This window comes from Trachemys scripta, chromosome 13, assembly GCF_013100865.1.
Source record: "Trachemys scripta elegans isolate TJP31775 chromosome 13, CAS_Tse_1.0, whole genome shotgun sequence".
Classification (NCBI taxonomy): domain Eukaryota; kingdom Metazoa; phylum Chordata; order Testudines; family Emydidae; genus Trachemys; species Trachemys scripta.
Window position 1 is genome coordinate 33,293,094 of NC_048310.1, and position 20,688 is coordinate 33,313,781.

Here is a 20,688-nt window from a genome sequence, read left to right on the forward strand (position 1 = left end):
TTTTTTGCCTAGGTAGGCAAAAAAAAGCCACCCGCCACCCCCCTCCCCACCCCCAGCGAGGCAGGGGAGGGCGGAGAGCCCGGCTGGGGCTCTCTGCCCTCCCCAACCGGCCAGAGCGCTGGGGGAGGACGGCGAGCCTGGCCAGGGCCCCACCGCACCGCCCCCCTCCAGGCGCTGCCCCAAGCACATGCTTGGTGGGCTGGTGCCTGGAGCGAGCCCTGGATGAACATCAAGCTCAGATGACGTGTGGTCTATACACACCACAGTTTGTTAACATTTGCACTACAGCTCCATTGCCTCAGAATATTTCTTCCTTTTTACAAAGTGATTGGCCAGTAGGCCCATAACCATCCCCCCCCCCCCCAGATATTCTTTCCATGCAGTTTCTGAACATGCAGTTGCCAACTTATCCCCTTTCTTCCCACTACCTTATACTCACATGGGGGTCATTCTTCTCTGTAGCCAGCTTGTGCAGGTCCAGCAGAGCCTGGTTTATAGCCTTCTCCAGCTGCAGGGCACATTGCAGGGCCTCCAGGCTGTTCCCCCACTCATCCCGCTCAGGCTTCTGTTCAGCATTGACCAAGAAAACAAGCAACAGTCAGTCTGAACCAACTTCACCACTCACTGAAGGTACATGGTGACCAACTGCCTACTCACCCTGACACTTCTTCCTTGCACACCAGGGCATGGGGAAGGAGAAGTACCTATTTCTGTAGGAAGCATCTTTTTGATCTACTCAATGGGAACTAGAGCTTTAAGTAACATGTTAATATACAAAAAAGGTAAAGGACCAAGCAGGATACCAGGACTGTAGAACTGCATGCACCTGTATTAAGTAGATGATTTAGGAGCTGTGTTATACCTTTGGGGGGAAAAGGCTTGGCACATAGATAATTAACATGATCTAAAAATGAAAACTGCAGCCTCTGATGCCTCTAGTTGTCCCCCCCACCGGGCTCATTAGTTTGAGAGAAATTTTTGGCAGAAACCCCATTTTATATAGTTTCTCACCCTGATGTCCTGCAGGACAATGCGTCCCCCTCGCTTGTTTTGGTAGGTCAGAAATTTCTCTGCATGCTCCCTCTCCTCATGTGACTGCTCCTTCAGGAACTGGGCCATATGCCTCAGGGCCACATCGTCACGGTCAAAGTAGCAAGACTAGGGAGAAGGACAAACCCATTAGTGAAGACAATATTTTTAATATGGCTACAACAGACCCAATAGCAGGCAATTCAGAGCCATGGAATTACAGTAGTTCAATACACACATATCCCCTAAGATTAGAGCAACTCTGGGAGAAGCCCACTACCACCAGCCTGTAGGAAGAGCAACTTCCCACATCTGTCGTTAGACAGACCCCCACACTACTACACTATTTGTTTTGTGTGGAGATCCTTGCCATTGATTCAGTTACCATCATATCTGGCATTCAGTTTGCAGCTCAGTCCACTGCAAAGGAGAGACTGCCTGGAGGAGATGCATGTAGAACCTTCAGAAATACAAAAGGTGTTTGTGGTTTTTTTTTCCCCTGTATAGGGGAGAATTTCTGTAGCAGCAGCCACCATCATCCAGAGACTAGAAGTCTCTAAAGAAAAAGGAGCACAATTCCTTTTGAAATATGGCTGCAGCTTACATCAGCATTTCATTGCCTTGAAAGAATAGGAGTAGGTCATTCAGCAAAAGCACTCTGTGTTTTCCAGACTAGAAAACCAAGTTGTGCAGAAGTCACACCTGAGCAAGAAAATACTCCAGCAATACCTATTTGCAACCATAGGCCACAATTATCTTCAAATAGAGAGCAGCAGGAGAAACAGAAGCACTCACCATGGAGAGGTAGACATAGCTAGCATACAACTCCAAGTTCACCATGCGATTGACAGCAGCCTCACAGTCCAGATGGAAGTTCTGACGCACCTGAGACTCCATCTTTGCCAATCCAACAAAAGCTTCTAGATAAGAATGACACACAGTTCTCCCCAAACTCTGTGAAAACAGAACCTCCACCCAAGCAAAAGAGAGAAACTATCTCTCCTTAGCACAGCTGCTCTTAATAATGGTCAGAAAGGCTGTAGGCATGATTGGCAGTTGCTGTTGGCCAATGGAAATTCCCTTCTCCAGTAAGGGACTAGTTAACCTTGTGGGCGTGGCTATAGCAGCATTTCCACCAGGGCAAGGTTCATTTAGTGACATTTCTTCTCTTGCTCTGAGCCCAGCTAAAGGAGCTGGGGATTGTAGATATTCTCCAAGAGGACTACAGGGAGGTCACTCCATGGTTCCTTTATGTCTGATAACTGAGGAATTGGCTGTGATGTGCAGAAAACAGCCAATACGTGAGATTTCCCCACCAAGAGCTGCTCTGAAGAGATGAAAGTGGCATCAGGAGTCTGGGGCAATGATGCCTATTGTGCATAGGATGACCATAGGGACAGTCTTGATATTTGGGGCTTTTTCTTATATAGGTGCCTATTTCCCCCCACACCCATCTCGATTTTTCACACTTGCTGTCTGGTCACCCTAATTGTGCACGAGTCAATGTTTCCTTTGAATTCTGCCCTTAGGTGTCAGAGGCTTGGCATGATACATGTGACTGTTATGCACCTGACAGTCCCTTCTCTGTGTAGTCAGACTTCTCTTTTGGATCCCAAGTGTAGCCCAGCACTGTAGTATGGACATGGGGGTGTCACAGGGAGAGTGGTGAACATATGACACAGAGAGGTTGCTGGTACAGGAACAGCAGGTTGATGGCTGGACATATTTCACACTACTGCCTTTGCAGACACCAGAATTAGGAAAGTGATTGCTGATCGAGGTCCCACCAGGAATTGTCATGGTGTGCACATCTGCAGGGGGTGAGATGGGCAGCTCTTGGGGCTGAACAGAAGCAGCAGGTGAGATCACATCTATGATCTAGTATCTGAAAGAAAGAGAAATTTTGGCTTCTGTACCTCTGTGACAAACACCCCTGCTGTCATTAAAAAAAGATGTAGGGGTCCAAGAAAAGGCAGCAGTGCATTCTTTTTCTGCCTTTTATTGAGGACTTATTATTTAAATTGATACCAATTGAAAATATTAACCAAACTCTGTCCCTCAGGCACCTCCCTTCTGTCTAAAAGAGCTGGGTACAGCTAGAATGTCCTGGCTTTTGGCCTCTGGCTGCTGCAGAATACAAATAATAGTTGATAAAGAAATTCTTTTGAGCAATTGTCTCAAATTGAGAAAAAAAAGATTGGCTAGTTTGCCCCTTATGTCTCCTCGGGCAGTTTGCTTCTCCTCCACCCCACCCTCCCTTTGGTTTAGTCCCTTTTAGTGTCATTGGATTACAAGCTGTGCCCCCCCCCCCCCCCCCCCCCTGCTACAGCTAGTGAAACCATCCAAGTGTTGTCCATGAGGTGCCAGTAAGGAGAGACATTATCCTTGGTACTAGGGGCACTTCTCTGCAGAAGTAATGACAGAGGAAAAAGTCCTTCTTAGAAGAGCAGGGCTGTGTTCAGCTTGGGTCATTACATGCCATGCCTCTCACATTCTCCCTACTTTTTCCATTGGCACAATAATACAGCCTCCAGCCTGTCTTCAAAACTGACAGTTAGTGCTGCTGGTGGGCAACTATTGGCTTTCACCCACTGGTAAGCAGCATGTTAGTGGCAGCTTAGCACTTCTTCATAGCTTGGGGAAGACCTTCGGGGTTTTGCTGTGTGAATGGGGCTATCTAAAGATTAATGCTCTTGCACTACTAAATAGGACAAATCAAACAATGGCCTAATATTTTCTCTTCTCCCAGAATAAAATTAAAAGTGCAAACCTAACTATCTTGGGACTGAACTTTAGCAGAGCTGCATTGAATTACATCTGCTGCATACCTGGCTCTTTGTTTACCGGTAAGAATTCCCATTGCCTGTGCCCCATGGGGTCCTGTAGTTGCTTCTTGTTTCCCCCACCCCCCTCTTGCCACTAGAACAGGATCAGGCAGTTACAGCAAGAGATAAATAGGCACAGTTGTGGGACATAAGGCATATCCAAACAAGAGTAAATAAGTAAACCAGACTCCCCCTCTTTAGTAATATGGAAGTAAGTCACCCTAACTTGACTGAGCCCACAGCAGGCTCCCATAGTTGTTTGGTTAATAACATGGCTCACTGCTGCTCTAAGCTGACCCTCATTGAGCATTGGTTACACTAACTCTACAGTTGTTTACCCCTACTCCCCCCATAGGGCAGGTTTCCAACATTTTCTAACACTGGGGGGGATGGTAGGAATGTTTCCTGCTTTCTTGACTCCTGGGGGAGTCAAGGTTGTCAGTGGGTGGCTCCCTGAGACAGAATAAACAGCCATGCAGTGTCCTTCACCTGGGCTCTCTGAATAACCTCTTAGTGCCACAGGGCAGTACTACAGTTGGAAGCTACTCTTCAGTTGGCACACAGCTTGAGGTAACCACCACCTCCCCAATCTGAATTTCATTTGAGCCCAGCTGTGTGCTTCTAACAGAAGCTGCAGGAGGAGACGGACAGTTGGAGTAGCTGAGGAGATGTGAGTCAGAGGGAGGTGAACTTCTTGCTAAAGAGCTGTGGCACCTAGCTGACCCTTCATGGGGGGAAAAATGAGTCATTAAGCAGGTCCCTTTGTAGAGGCTGAGGTTACTTCAGAGATCTAGTAAAGGATGGAGGGGATGTAGTGGGAGAAGAGTGCAGTGGTGCTACACAACCAGCAGGAGGCCTTGTCACAGTGGTTTTAGACCACAAAGTCCAGGGTAGTACCAGCTTCAAGAAGAGAGATTTCTCCTATTCTGATCCATCAAAGGAGACTACACTGGGGTTAGTCTGTTACTACAGGCAGCTGAGGTGGGAGAAGTCACAGTTGAGGCCCAGCTCTGACTCAGGCAAAGCGGAGATTTTAAGTGGGTTTCCCTGCCCCCCATCCCAGCTAAGAAAAGCTACTGGGGTAGTGCTATCTTTAGGGTAGGTTGTTGTCGCCATCAGAAGAAGTGGTGAGTAGGACCCTACTGCCATGCCCCAACATAATAGTCATCCCATCTGCACAGATCATGCAGAAGAGGAATAGTCATCTTGACCAAATCAAAGACACAGGATAGTGGATGCATAGAACATTTTATTGTCAGCACCTGGCCCTAGGTTGCTACACCTAGTCTATGAAGACCTAGAGATCTGCATGGCACTCAGCTGGTAGTGTGTAGTTCAGCTGCTCTCCCCCAGGGTGAGCTTGTCAAACAGGTACTCTCCCACGCCATTCTGGGGCACTCCCAGGCGCTTCAGGTTGGTGAGGTGGTCTCCCAGCTGCTTGATGGCCTTCACCTGCTCCTCCAGGTATTCAGACTCCAGGAAGTCACATAGCTGCAGCCAAGCAAGGGAAGGAAGAGGAATATTCATTCCAGTTCAACTATACTCCATTATGTTGAAGTGCAGAATTTTAGATTCAAGTAAGAGTCTCAGTGAGCTAGGGGGAAATCAGCCACCTCTCCCCAGCACATCTCAGAAGGGTGTGAAACACTACTTTTCAGCGCTATGTGGACAACTCCAGTTGTTAATATTGCTTCTCACACCCTCTAAGCAAGGAAGCTCTGTAGTCAAAGGATGGCAAGCATCATTGCCAGCAATCTAACCTATAGATCCCCCCCAGCACAGAGGGCTCTCTGCTAGAGAAGAGCATCTCTGGGCAGATTAGAAAACTGAACACTTCATCTCCCCCACCCCAGAAAAAGGGAGAGGAAGGGGAGTCTCTAGGCTTCAAGAGCCAGACTTCCCCAGAGGAACAAGTACTTCCAAACATCTACTCCAATGATTTTGTATTTGTCTGCCATACTCACATGGGGGTCATTCTTCTCTGTAGCCAGCTTGTGCAGGTCCAGCAGGGCCTGGTTCAGAGTCTTCTCCAGCTGCAGGGCACATTGCAGGGCCTCCAGGCTGTTTCCCCACTCATCCTGCTCGGGCTTCTATACAAACCCAAACAAAGCCATGAGACACTCACATGTTGACTCCCATTGCAGGTAGGGAATAGGGTCTACTCTCCATGGAGAAGAAAATAGGCTTCCTTAGTTTAAGAGGTGAAGTGGGGGCTGGAAAAAAATTCCACTACCCTTGTCTAATAGACAGTAGTAATAAGCATTTGAGATCTGGGATGCCAGTAAGCCAAGTGCCAACTCTAACAAAAGCCTTGTCAGCAGAGACCTCAGACTCACTGCTGGAAATCAGGCCAGTTCATTTGGGCATTTGTATAGATCAAAGTCATTGTTAATAATGTAAACTTCATGAAAACTAACATTACATTATCTGCCTTGTTCTCACTTATCTGTATGTTAGATGAATAGCAAACGTTCACGTGGATACACCCCTGTAACTAAAAAACCCATCCAACGAGAAAGAATCCTTGTGGAATGCAAATGAAGAGCTTTCACAGGCAAGTACTAACCCTTGTGATCATTGTGTGGGATGATCAGTGACTAATTACCTGGCAGAGAGTGGCATGCAAAGAGCCCATGTGGTGGTAATGATGCTGTCAGCTGGTTTTCCCCTAGCAGCAACAGGTATGGACACAAGGGGGAGAACCCCCACACACCTTCATCTCTGGGTCATTTGGAGTCAACAGCAGAATAACTGAATGAGAGGACTGAGATCCCCAGAATTATTCTAAGTAGCCCTGAGAGACATTTGGGAAACTGGCTAATGGCAACAGAGGTTACTATTAGGAATTCTAGACTGGGACTCACCTGTAAATGTTGAGAGGTTAAAGCAGATTAACCAAGAAAAGAAGTTAGAAAAACTTTACTATAGACTTGGCTACTAGTATTGTCTGGTGTGAGATCTAGGGTACAAGTCAACCCAAGTGAGTGATGGGTTTCTTAGGACTGGATGTTTTGAGATAATTGCTGTAAGTGACCATTCACCAGTCCAGCTTGCCTAGATGGCAAGATAAACTGGAGCATCCACTTGGATGGTCTGTGACTCCATTATAGGCTACTGTAGTGTCTGGGAAGTCACATTTAGTACTGGGCTGCTGAAATCTACTTCTAGATCACACCACCAGTTGGGGTGTCTGACCTGAGGCAGCATGCCCAGCCATTAGCCATTCCAGACAGACTGACAAGATGTAGAGACTATAAAGCAAGACTGAACAACAAGCACCCTTAGTGGTCACCTTGATATCCTGCAAGACAATGCTTCCCCCTCTCTTGTTCTGATAGGTCAGGAACTTCTCTGCATGCTCCTTCTGCTCATGAGACTGTACCTTCAGGAACTGGGCCATGTGCCTCAGGGCCACATCATCCCGCTCAAAGTAGTAGGACTAGAGAGACAGAAGAGAAGAGCAAAGGCAATGCATCAGGTGTTTACTACAGGTCAATATAAAAAAAAAAAATTGACATACCAAGCCCCCATATATGGGCACAAGCCATCTTGTCTCCTTCATCCTTTGCCTTTAGCCAGGTACAATGCAAGTATCTCTAACTACAATACAAGGGAAGTCTAAGCTTCCCGAGATTACTCTTCGTGCAATCAGTCTCCCCCCCCTTCCCTTCCCTTCCCCAGGGTCACATTCCAAGACATTCCCCTTCAAGAACTTCCCCTCACTACAACAACACCTGCCCATTACAACTGCAACTGTGTTTGTCACAGCACACCACCAAAATACTTCATAGTCTGCCCATTTCCTCACTAGCACCCAGATTTAACCTGCAAGGTCACACACCATATTTGTTCCATATTTTCACTCTCAGTAGCTAGAAATAAATTGGGAGGGGGGGAAAACCACCACACCACACCGCACCAACAGACTCACCATAGACAGATAGACATAGCTAGCATAGAGGTCTAGGTTCACCAGGCGGTTCACAGCAGCCTCACACTCAGCATGGAAGTTCTGACGCACCTGAGACTCCATCTCAAGACCTAGAAAATATAGTGATAACAGCACAGGAAAAAATGAGAAAGCTTCTAAGCTCTGCCACCACAGAAACACACCCTCAAAGGCAAGCAGAACTTGCACTTGAAGACAGGTGGCATTAATACTGTTCAGAGTAGGGAATGCTTGTGATGGGCAGCTGATGCTGACCAATGGAAATTCCCTTCCTCAGCAAGGCACCAGTCAGCATTGTGAGTGGGACTGTAGAGAATGTTCACAGCTGAGAGGCTGGCTCATCAAGATGACATCCCCTGTTGTCATTAGAGCCACAGTAGGAGGCGGGTGGGGGCTATGGACTCTCCTTGAACAAGCCACTTAGCTGATAGCTTTATTTGCTCAGTTCCTTAGCATGTCCTAACCTTGGGTAACTAGCTGTATGTTTAGAACCATGTAGGAAACTAATAGTTTTACTATCATGCTGTTTACTTAGACACTATGGGATCAGTTTTCAAAAGCACCCAAGTCCCACTTCCAAGAGTGACTGAGGCACTCAAAAGTGAGTTTCACTGAAAAGCACTGGGACATGAGCTCCTAAATCACTTTCCAAAATGGCACTTAAGTGCTTTTGAATATCTTATTCTGCCGAAACATGCATTAGTGACTTACATTCCGGTGTTTTGGCAACACAAATATCCCCCTCACAGCCATCTTGCCCAGCTCCCCAGACTTTTGCAAAACCACAGCTATTTTTACCTGGTGCTAAAAAAGGTGCAATTCATCCTCTCTATCTCCCTGGGAGAGGGAACAGTTTCAGATTGAACTATGGAGCCCCGCCAACAGAAAACCTCTTTCTCTACAAAAACACAGGCCTGCTGGCCAGTGCAAACTGGTGCCCAAGTTATCACCAACGGGGCTGCCAGAGTTTCTTTGCCCCTACAGTCACAACACAGAGGACTGAAATCTCTATGGGGTCTGCTAGGAAGTGTCCCAAAGCAAATTCAGCAAGGAACCTTAAGAGCAGAGGCAACAAGACTGACAGAAAATATGATTAATTTTTCCTTCGGAGCATTCATTTTAGCTGCTGGAGGCATGGTTTGGCAGCGCAGGACTGTTGCCACATCCGACAGGTCAGACATAGGAGGTAGGGATGCAGCAAGAGATGCCTCTCCCGCAGTGGTCAGCTCCCCTCCACTTCTGAATGCTAAGAAACCAAGGCTGATATGGTCGTGATGCCCAAGGCCAACGAGAGGGGGGGAAGCCGGTACAAATTACCGGGGTCCGGTGGTCCAGAAGGGGGCCCAGGGCCTGGCTTCCCTAGCTTCCCCCCTCCCCTCGTCGGCCCTGTTTAGCCGGTCCGCCCTTGCTGGGGGGCCCCAAAAAATTTTTTCACCGGGGCCCAAACCCACTCTCGGCAGCCCTGCTGATGCCTACACACACACGTAGACAGAAAGCACTATTACTCCTTCCCCAGCAATCTAGCTTTAGAACTAGAGAAGGTCCCACCTCTTGTAACTCAATTTTTCAGTTAGAAAATCCTGATTGGACAAAAGCAAGAGATAGCAATTGGGAAGATATCAATTTCCTTAATATTTGAATGGGACATTATTGAAACAATCCATTCTGAAGGTTCAAAACACATTGTTTCAGTTTTATCCTTTTCACTTCTCTAGTAAGCTTTAGTTTGAATGTAAACTAAAAAAAAGTTGCATAAAATAGTTTGATGAGGACAGAGTGCTTATCTTTTGACCCTCATTTCCCCCCTCCAGCCCGGTTCAGTGCCTGAGTGTATTGAACATTTTTCCAGAAGCCGTACTTAGTCACTTGTTTTTTTTTTCACACAGCATCACAAAAATCAGCAACCTCTGTGCTAGTGGCTATATTGCTAGGGAGGATCATGCCAGTTCCAGAAAAAGCCAAAGTGGTGCGATTGGTTAGCACCATCTGATGTCCTAGAAGGCACTGGTGTTGAGGGTACAGAATTGAGCAGAAAGTGGCTTCACAATGGTTCTGAAATCAGGGCATTCATACATATCCCTTCATTGTTCTGTGACTCCCTCTAGTTACATCACCAGATTTTCCCTTTCAAGTGGAAGCTGAGCAATAAGAATTGCAAACCAAGGTCCATCTTCAGGGGGTTCACTATCTCCAGTCACTTCTCTAAGCCAGCTCTTTGTTTACCCCACACACACACTTCCTCCCTGTGTCAGATAGCAATACTACTTATTTGTGCACTCCTCTTACCCCAGCTTCTACACAACTGAATCTGGGACTGGATAGAAGTTTTGTCCTTCAATCCACAAAGTGACATTATAGAGCCTTCAGCCCTAGACCTGGCAGAAAGGATATCACACTTAGTGTGAGTAAGTGTAGTTGGTCCATTTCCTACAATACCCAGAAAGAAATTACATTAGGGGTAATACAACTGCCAGGCCCTCCCCCAGGAGAGCACACATGGGATGTATATCTAGGCTAAGCCTTTCCAATAGCAGCCCTCCTCACTCTCTGTCATGCTTCCTGTGATTCCCATCCCCCACCCCCAGAAAGAAAGACACCTTAGAGATTTCAACAGGTTAATACATTTTATTCTCAGCACTTGGATGGCCATTGATCCAGCTTTACTATACTGGAGGAGAGCCTCCCATGTGCATTGTTCAGCTGCTCTCCCCCAGGGTGAGCTTGTCAAACAGGTACTCTCCCATGCCATTCTGGGGCACTCCCAGGCATTTCAGGTTGGTGAGGTGGGCTCCCAGCTGCTTGATGGCCTTCACCTGCTTCTCCAGGTAGTCACACAGCTGCAGCTAGAAAAGGGAAGAAAGATTAAAAGATGGATTTGTTCCATCTAGGATAGCACCTTTGCATTTCAGTACACATAGCTCACTACTGTAAGGTTATGGTGTCATGTTGAGTTATGGGATCTTTGCCCCTCTGTCCTCCAAGGAAAACCCTCAGACTGTTGCATGTTGGCACTTGTATGTTTGATCTAACTAGTATGGTTAGCGAACATCCCTTCTCACAACCACAGCTGAGAACAACATTCTCTAGTTTGAAGGTTGTTCACCAAGGCAAGGAGATAGTAAGCCACTTGTCTGCATGCCCAAAGAAGTCTGACACAAGTGCAGTAGAAGGGGCTTATTCCTAAGCATGTCACCATCTTAGTTCCTCATCTCCCATTCCCCCTCTGGACACCAGAGATGATTCTGCTGCAGCAAAGCAGCTGGAGGGAAGTTGTTTAGCCAAAATAGCATAAGGCAAGACCAAACTGATTCTCAGCTACAGAAGAAGAGGGCAGGAAAGCCCCCAGTGGACTGTAGAAGACAAGAAAACACATCCTAAGTTGCTTTACATTCTCTCCTACACAAGAAAATCCTTCACCCATCCCCAGAGGAAGGAGTTCTTTTTAGGAGAGCTATATCTCCAGACCTTTCTTCTACCCTTGTTTCTGTACAGGAGAGTTTTCCTGAGACAGAGCATAAGAGTGCACTCTAACTCCCACCGTTCTCTTCAAAGCTGCCCTGCATTTCCCTATCACCATACTCACACGAGGGCCATTCTTCTCTATAGCCAGCTTGTGTAGGTAGAGCTGGACCTGGTTCAGAATCTTCTCCAGCTTCCGGTTCACTACAGGGCCTCCAGGTTGTTCCCCCCACTCATCCCACTTTGGTGTCTAGTCACTGTTGAGCAAGACACTAAACATTTAGTCTGCATCAACTCCACCATTCACTGAAGATACAGTGACCCACAGCCTGCTCCTCACCCCCACACTCCTCCTTCCCCAGGCCCTGGTGTCCAAGGAGAAAGGACCCATTCCTTTTGCTAGAAATGGTGGTTTTCAAAAACCCAAAATTCCACACAGGATGGAAATGCCCTTTCCTGGGCAGCTCCAGTGATTACTTTTACAAGAGGAGCTTAACCGATTCTTGGCAGAGATTAAGTTTCCACTACCAAGTGTGAAGAAGTTGCAGGAGCTACTTGGGGTCAGAACCTCAGCCACTGTAAACTAGCATAGCTCCAGAATGATAGTTGTGTACAGATCCCATTGACTGATCTGCAGTACCACAACCCCAATGATGTTACTCCAGGCATGTGTATTTCCCCTCGACCTCTTTCCTATTGTAGAATCTGCCAATTGCTAGAGAGAGACATGACAGCTTAGGAGGAGGAATTAAGATATTTTCCAGGAACAAATGGGTGATGTTTCTATATATTAGCCATGGTCATCATCAGGTGATGATTTGCCTGCCACAGTAGCTTAAGCTAGTATTGTAGCCCTCTCCTGTCAGATAACCATGCAAGTCACTTATGGACCCCACAATTTTCTTCTCTGCTATAATAGGAGACACTGGGTCACCTTTTCCACTATCCCTGTGCAGAAACAATCACTATCCCGTTTTTCCTTCTTGTGGATTTGAAGATGCTTAAGTGCAGGAAATACATATTGAGGTCACCCACTACTGATTTTGTTCAAATGCCTCCACATACTCCAGCCCTAGTTGCAGGAAGAGATGAAGTAGTTCAGCAACTGGAGATACAGACAGGAGAGTCCCCTGTAATTAATTCTGGGTGGAGGGCTAAGTGGTTAGAGGATAACTAATTTGTCAGCCCCTCTCTCAGCATAATTAAGAAGTTATTTGGAAGAGAGGTTGTCACATGAGCCAGGGGAGGGGAAGAGGCAGGAATAAGGATAGAGCCTTAGACACAAAGGTGCAGACCACTATTGCCTTTAGAAGTCTAGATTTGGGCCCTCTGAAGTGGAGTTTCAGGTAGAAGGTTTGAAATGTGTTGCTAGCAGAGGAAAGGCTTCCCCTCCCTGGTGCACAGACCATAGGAATCACTGTATGTTGCCTCTACCCAATTCCTTGTCTTAGCATCCAAAATAGGATTCATCTAGTAGACTGAACTGGCTATCTTTTCTTCTGGTTTGTTCCAGGACAAGTGATCACCAAGTGGTCCAAAATCCCATTGCATACACTGAAATCATACCACACAGATTCTAGATGAGGAAGTTTTATTGTCAGCACTTAATTACTCTATACATCTTTTGATTTGGGAATGGAAAGGCTCATATATTCAATTGGACATTGCAGCTGTCAGTGCAGACTTCAGCTGCTCTCCCCCAGGGTGAGCTTGTCAAACAGGTACTCTCCCATGCCATTCTGGGGTACTCCCAGGCGCTTCAGGTTGGTGAGGTGGTCTCCCAGCTGCTTGATGGCCTTCACCTGCTCCTCCAAGTAGTCAGACTCCAGGAAGTCACAAAGCTGCAGAAAGAAGAAATCAGGAAGACTTATTCTAGCTCCTATGTGCTTAGTAGAGAGAGGGCTGACTACTTGACAGTTAGTAAGTTAAGATGGGAAACTAACTGTACATGTTATGTAGAAGCAGGTAGAATGAGTGAACTGGAAGATCCTGGAACTAGGAAGAAAGGTTGCTCTTCCTTAAATTTTAAGCATAAGATAGTATAACCTCAATGGCAGTTTACATGGAATCAGATCCCCTACATCCACCCCAAGTCATCATTAAACAATGCATACAATGGAGAAGTATTAGAGAAGATTTCATCCTGGTGATAGTCTTTGAATTCAACCAGGAACATTCTGTACAGTGTAGGCAAGAAATATCCCAGAGTGGATGCCACTCATTTATTGCACAGCAGTAGGTTAAGATCACTGTAAAGGACATGGGTAGAGACAGACAGACATACTATTTCTAAATAGATGTTTTGCTACCTCTCATTTTAGTTCTCTACATTCACCTTTCTGCTGGTTTTCTACAGCATTGAATTTTACATGTTTGCCCCCTCAGTTTAGGGCTCTCCATTTAGCTAGCCATTTGTTTTCAGGAGGGCTCCCCTTCTGTTATTCCTGTTCTGCTAGGTCCAGGAATTCCTTGGGCCCCCTTCACTCTAATGAGGCACAACTGTGACCGTGAGAGCACATTTGCAGTAGCTAAAGCCTATCCATGAGAATTGTGGCCATTGATATTTGGCTGCTGAATTCAGAAGGGACTTCTTTCAGGACTCTGATGTAAAGCAGGGAGGAAAACACTGCTACATAGAGGTGCATGAACTAGGCCCTCACTTTGAAAGGGTGGCTTTAGCCCCCCCATCTGCTACAGGTATAACCCCATATTAATTCCCACCCCAATTAGTGCCCCTCTATGGTCTCCAAGGAGAGAGGAAAAATGGCTGCTGTAAAGACGGAAGCCATTTTAGAAGTTGGCGTGGAAAGTGAAGGAAGAAAACTGGGGAACTTAAACACTTCATTCTGTCACACTGTGTGGCCAGAAAGGGAGAGAAGACAAAATGTTTGAAATAAAGTGGTTCAGAAGCTGAAAAGATAAGGGGGAAGTGTCCTTTTACCAACACCCTGTTTTTTCCAAAACAGGAATTTTAAATCTGAGTTTCCATTAACTCCCATTCTGAACTTTGCTGACTACAACCTCCATTCCTCCTGCCAACTTATACTCACATGAGGATCATTCTGCTCTGTAGCCACTTTATGCAGGTCCAGCAGGGCCTGGTTCAAGGTCTTCTCCAGCTGCAGAGCATGCTGCAAGACCTCCAGGCTGTTTCCCCACTCATCCCGCTCTGGCTTCTGTGAAATAGCCACAAAGAATGTTAGTCACGACCCATACCTGCTCTAGCTCTGTTAATGTCTAGGCCCCAGTGGGGAATCTGTCCTGCTGCTCTTCACCTCTGTTCTCCAATATGGTTATGGCCAATTAGTCAGCAGCCCCTTTGCAATGTAGGTCATTAGTCCCTTTACTACTAGAAGTCTCTACCAACACCAATACTGCAATTCTGGAAGAGACACATTTTATGTGATTTCAAGACATTACAGCTAATTGATCTAGCCCACCAGGACAGGTTAGTACTAAGCAACAGCTCTCCAAGCTTATTCCCTCACTATGCCTCTCATGCCTATGTTTAGATAGAAAAGGGTTCACATGCATTCTAGTCTCCTGTCCATAGTAAGCAGGTAGAGCCCATCACCTAGCTGACTTGATAGTGTGTGTCCATATATGGGAAGTTGTTACACAAAGCAGAAATGTATGATGCCAAGCAGAAATTGAACCCTTTCCCTACAATACATCAGCTTTGATTCCAGTAGTCCCTCCCCAGAGCATCTTATGGATCAGATGCTACACTGAAATGACTGTGTTCCCCATCCCCTCACCTCTATGTCCTGCAGGACACTGCGTCCCCCTCGCTTGTTCTGGTATTGCAGAAACTTCTCTGCATGCTCCTTGTGCTCATGGGACTGCTCCATCAGGAACTGGGCCATGTGCCTCAGGGCCACATCATCACGGTCAAAGTAGCAAGACTGGGAAGAAGTACAAGATTAATATCTCAATGCCTGGCTGGGTGTGTCAAAGATCTTTGCTAGTGCAGAACTCAGTCCATACAGGCCTTAAATGCCACATATAGGTGTAATCCAATAGCAGTACTACAGGGTTAACAGAGTTTTAATCCCACCTCTGAAGCAATCTCACAGTTCCTTAATGCTCTTGTACAACTCCATCTCTGCAAAAGCATTTACCCAGATGAGCTACTACAATCTTTGAGTAAGCATTCATAATTCTTCCTATTACAAAGAAGCCTTAGCTACCTCAAAAAAGTTTTACAGGAGTTTGTTGTAATATTTAGAGTAATAGCTGAAGTAGAAAATAAGATCCTAAGAACACCTCTGACTCACCATAGACATGAAGACATAGCTAGCACGCAGCTCCAAATTCACAACACAGTTGATAGCAGCCTCACACTCCCGGTGGAAGTTCTGGCGCACCTGAGACTCCATTACAGCACTTCACAGAAGAAAGGATAGTGAGCACTCACCAAACTCTATCCACACACTGCTGAAACAACCCACCCCAGAGAAGACCTGGAAAGTGTTTTCCTCACAGCTGGTTTTAATACTGTCTGGAGCATGGTGTGGGTGTGATGGGTAGCTTCTGCCATCCAATGGAAATCCCTTCCATTTCAAGGAACCAATCAGCAATGTATTGCCATAGCATGACTCAGCAACTGGGCATCTGCTGCTCTGAAACAAGTTAGAGTTGCTGAGCTTTGTGGATGTTTTCCTCCACTAGCATGGTCAGATGCCACCCTCCCTGGTGTTTTTGTTTGTATTGACCAAGAGATTTGAGCTACTGTGGGGAAAGCAGCAAACAAGTGTGATTTCCCCACAAGCCCCTGCTCTGAAGAGAAGCAGCTGGAATGGGGAATCTGCGGCTATGTGCCTACAGTGCACATGGCTTAATGATTTCTATGAATTCTGCTTTTGATTGTCAGTTTTGAATGCCAGAAGCTTTGCATGATACCTGTGATTGTTATGCTGCCTTGGAGTCCCATCTCTCAGCATTCTTCTGTATCCCAAAGCATATCATTGTAGACACTGGAGCATGGACATGTAGATCTATTTGATCGCAGTGGAGTGGGTAGAGGAGACACAACACTGAGAAAGACAGGAACACCAGGGTAATGGCAGGACATGGTCCACACTGTTTAGCAGACAGCAGGACAGGGACAGAAGTAGAGCAGCCTAGCCTGCCCAATGTAAGTTTTTACTTGTGGTTTCCCTGGTGGATATGTGGTATGTAGGGCTGACAACTCAAACTATATTGAATCAGCTCTATAGCAGGATTAGAGGTGGAAATGCCTGTGATTGATCTTCTGCAAGAAAGAAATTCAAGTCTCTCCAATTCCTCTGACAAACTAAAAAGGCCTATTTAAAGTGTATTTATTGGTTCAGAAATGGCTGCACCTCATCCTCCTTGTTCCCTGTCTTAAGCAGATATTGGTATTGATACAAAAGAAATGAAGTGTACAGATATAAAAGAAGATCTGAAATCTCTTCCTCAGCTATCTCACTCCTGCCTGACGAGCAGAACAGCAGTTATCTAGACCTTACTGACTTTCCGGAACCACAGTTCAGAGATCTATTTTCTCTTCCAGTTTTCCAGTATTGGATGTGGTCTGTTCCAGCACAGGGACATCCTGTTACTTGTCTGGTCAAGGTCTTGTTTTCAGAAGCAGTACTGTGACTTCTCATGCCCTACTCATTTCATCTCTAGGAAGTGGGAGGAAATATCTCTCAGTGGTTGAATGACTGGGAAGCAGGAAAAGTAACTGGGGATGAGGAAATAGATGTGCCTTACCCCCCATGCCACTGCTGCAAGTAATAAAATGGGGACCGTTGAAACAATGAAATATGGAGTTTACAATCAAGTGTGTGGGTGAGAGAAAAAACATACAGATAGAGCTGGGTCTTTTGGGGCACTGAAATAATCTCTATGTTCCCATTTCAGGACCTGAGTGTTACTGGAACCAGAACACTCCTGCATAGAAGAGAATAGGAAATTAAAGTGAGAGCAGACCCTCTGGAGCCTTCTTGCATAGAAAATTAAAGATAAGGGTATTAGCCTCTCTGTTCTGTATTGACGGGTGTAGACAAACTCTGGCTGTAATAAATCCATTGTGATTTCCTAACATCTATCTTTAGGGTCACTCAGTTCATTGTTAGAGGAGATAAAACAAGGATTTAGTCATGAAACCAGTGGATACATAATACCATTTAGGTTTTATTAATAAATAATGGCTTATGTCTGTTGCAGGGCCGGTACGGTTCTTACTAGTCCCTGAATTCACTACCAAATACCAGTAATTTATGCTTATGTGATGCATCTTACAGCAAATGAAGTCTGTGTCCAGCAACAAAGAGAGAATGGATGGTTATGTGCCTGAGTGACAAGGCCAAGAAACAGCAGCATTTATTTATCCACAGCCATAGGAATGCATGTTACCTTACAGAAAAATGAAAGACCAGCCCCATGTCTTCAGAATTTATGTGCTAAGGCCCTCATTCTGCAAACACAATGATGTCAGTAGAACTACTTGGGTGCTTAATCTTAAACACCCTCACACATGGAAATCTGTGGCAAATCTGGGAATTAACCCAGAACTTTTGAGTTCTATTCAAATGCCAGACACACATAAACCATCCTTCCTCTGTTGCCTAAAACATAGGAGAAAGGACAGCTTACTCAAGTGCCGCAATTCCCAGCAGCCAGACAAAATGAAGGGCAGGTGGTGTAGAAGAAAGATTCGTGAAAATTTAGAGTGGGCAATAAGATTAACATTAAGACATTTTGCACCACATTGTGTTACTCAGCAGTGAGAGCCAGCCTCTTGGTCCCAATGTAGCTCTCCCACTGAAGCCACTTGCCTTGTTTCTTTATCACAAGGAGGAGAGAGAAGGTAGACACTGCCTATTTGTGAAAAATTGAGTAATTCTATCTTCTATAAGGTCAACGTTACTCCTTTGTCAGGCCAAAGAGAATGTCCTTTGTTGTGTTTGCAAAGTGTCTTACGCAACAACTACGCTCTAGAGCTGTAGCTGAAATCCACTATTCTCTCCAAGCACCACAACTAACACAGCAAGCTTCCATCAGTCAGCGAGAAGACTTGTTCCTAATTCTTAATGTTTAGATGGATACTACTATTTAGATGTGCAGACTGTGACTTGTCTTCATCTTACCCTCAGCAGCACTCACACTAGGGTTTAATGTCGGAACAGACAGTCTGTTCACAAGCAAGGAAAATATGTGCCACTGTCTAAAGTGCACAGCAGTGCATATTATGGGGGAGTAAGGTGAATTATAGAGCACACCCAACTGTTACATGCTAACTGCCCCCACGTGGAGTGAATAAAAGGTATTTAGTTCACATTAACAATCCTCTTTCAAACAGGACTATATTCACATCAGGTAGGTACCTTTTAGGTCACACTGGCAGCATCCACACAGGGCAGTTAGCGCGCAACACATTGGAGTGTTCTGAAATTCACACACCACATCCTGCACACTGCTGTGCACTTTACACAAGTTCTCATGCTCATTTAAGTAGAACCTCAACAGCCAGAGCTGGGACACATTTTCCTTATTACCCCACTCCTGAGCAGGCAGAACCAGATAGCCAAAGTTGTTCTTGCAGCTTTTTTTAGCTCCCCTCTATCACTCTGCCCAGAGGATGTTTGGGTAGCAGGCTTACTTCTGAAACTCATTATGCCATGAAACATTTCCAGGGCTAACCCTTATCTCAGCTTTATACAGGTAAGTAAACCTTGTTGTCAAGATAGGGACAAGAAAGTATTAGATCAGGTTGTCTGATGTGTCACTTTGTGCAAATCAAAAGTATGAGATACCTGTGGATGTTTCCTTCAGCGTTAGTCCCTCTGCCACATTGCAGCTTTGAGACTCCAGACATAACTGCTTAAAGAGCACACATCTGCCCAATTTTTGTTGTGGAACAGGAGCAGATTAGTTGAGTCATTCTGGTTTCATTCCTGAAGAGCTAAGTAGGGTCACTGATTACAGCATGGGGAGAAACTGCTTATATTGATTATCTGTTAAAAAGGTCAAAGGGCCTAGCCAGAAGCGGTACTGGTCATTCGACTCTGAGGTCACACATTCTGTTCAAGCCAATAATCTTCTCCTGTTACAGTGGGATATGACCCACTACACCCTCTGTATTAGCCTGCGGCACAACCTAATGCTGATAGCTCATTATGAGCTAAGAGGTTGAAGCATCATTAGGTAAGCCTCTATTGTTTAAACAGTCATTCCATTGTCTCAGCTGTAGTCATGTCTACCCCATCTTCTGTTTGGAAAGTTCAGAATACTTACAGCCACTCTGCTTCCCACAATGTTTACTTGAGCCTTGCCCCAGGCCAGGCCCTACCATTATTAGTCTCCAGTGCTCAGCATTACTCCGATATATTCCCAACAAGTCCCCCTTGCATCCTTCTCATGCTGAAGCTAGACCGACTCATTATGTTAACAATGGAAGCTACTTCATATCTGAGAAGCAAGATTTATTTTTGGATGGTAGAGAGATACATCTCCCTTACATTTATCTTATTATGAGATCATCTAGCAACAGCTAAATACGGTCAAAGATAATGGGCTCCTAACCTAAGTTCAGGCCTCTCTTGTTCTTTTAATTAACTAATACATAAGAATCTGTCTCTGCAGTCCAAGCTAACGAACATTGTTTTCACAGATCTCCTGTCCTTTCCCAGAGTCCTAGTACTTTGATCATGATGACATGGCACAGGGCCCAGTTCTTGAAGGAGCAGTTTCCTTCATAAGGACAGGGACCCAGCAGCGAGTTCCTGAAATATCAGAACAAGCAAGGGAAGCAGACAGGTGCAAGGTCAAGGTTCTGTTGCCTTTAAGCCCTAGCTTCCTTTTCTGATTCTGTAATCACATGCAGGAGCATTCAGACTAAGAGTTAAGTGCACTGTTACAGGGTAAATCAAGCCACTTAGAGAATTTAAGACTTCAGGCTGGTTTTAAGTGAAGCATTCAGAGTAATGGGGAATGGTAGTAATTCCAAAGGGGAAAAAAAAATCCCTACACTACGCATGGAATTGGTCTGCTGGGTTATTGGCACCAACCTGGAGGTACTGGCAGCTCAGTTCTCACCACATGACAACATTACCAAGTCTATCACCTCTTTAAAACCACTGTAGTACAGCCAGATTGTGTGTTGGTCCATTTCTCTATTGCAGAGCGTTTCAGGATTGCCAATAGGTGATGTAATCAAGCCCTAATTACTCCCTTGGTATAATCACACTTCACAAGTCATTAAATAGATCCTCCACCATATATAGTGGGAGCTTTTCCCCCATAAGAAACAAAGTGGCTTATGTTATTCAAAAACAAGACCAGGCTTGGGGATTAGAGAACTTTATTCTCAGCATTTAAGTATTTGTCAAACTATTCTTTGCCCTGGATACAAGGTTCCAGGGAAGCATAAGGCATTCTGAGTCTCTGCTGTGCCAT

At 45.6% G+C, this 20,688-nt stretch overlaps 3 protein-coding genes across 3 annotated transcripts in view; all 3 read right to left on the reverse strand.

Moving 5' to 3' along the window:
• Positions 1-1,929, reverse strand: part of LOC117886611 (ferritin heavy chain A-like) — a 3,468-nt gene extending 1,539 nt beyond the window's left edge. Inside the window, exons 1-3 of the mRNA XM_034788594.1 lie at positions 1,825-1,929; positions 1,012-1,158; positions 440-565 (exon numbers count right to left, since the gene is read on the reverse strand). Coding sequence (XP_034644485.1) covers positions 440-565; positions 1,012-1,158; positions 1,825-1,926 — 375 coding nt within the window. The 5' untranslated portion in view covers positions 1,927-1,929. The remainder of the gene's footprint in view (positions 1-439; positions 566-1,011; positions 1,159-1,824) is intronic.
• Positions 1,930-5,189: 3,260 nt separating this feature from the next.
• Positions 5,190-7,887, reverse strand: LOC117886612 (ferritin heavy chain A-like). Its single transcript, XM_034788595.1, has 4 exons — positions 7,786-7,887; positions 7,147-7,293; positions 5,819-5,944; positions 5,190-5,345 (listed from the first exon to the last, which is right to left on the reverse strand). The coding sequence occupies exons 1-4, from the start codon at positions 7,885-7,887 to the stop codon at positions 5,190-5,192; spliced, it is 531 nt and encodes a 176-aa protein (XP_034644486.1).
• A 5,060-nt stretch (positions 7,888-12,947) lies between these two features.
• LOC117886609 (ferritin heavy chain A-like) lies at positions 12,948-15,641 on the reverse strand. The gene is made up of 4 exons (XM_034788591.1): positions 15,540-15,641; positions 15,021-15,167; positions 14,313-14,438; positions 12,948-13,103 (listed from the first exon to the last, which is right to left on the reverse strand). The coding sequence occupies exons 1-4, from the start codon at positions 15,639-15,641 to the stop codon at positions 12,948-12,950; spliced, it is 531 nt and encodes a 176-aa protein (XP_034644482.1).
• Positions 15,642-20,688: the final 5,047 nt, after the last annotated feature.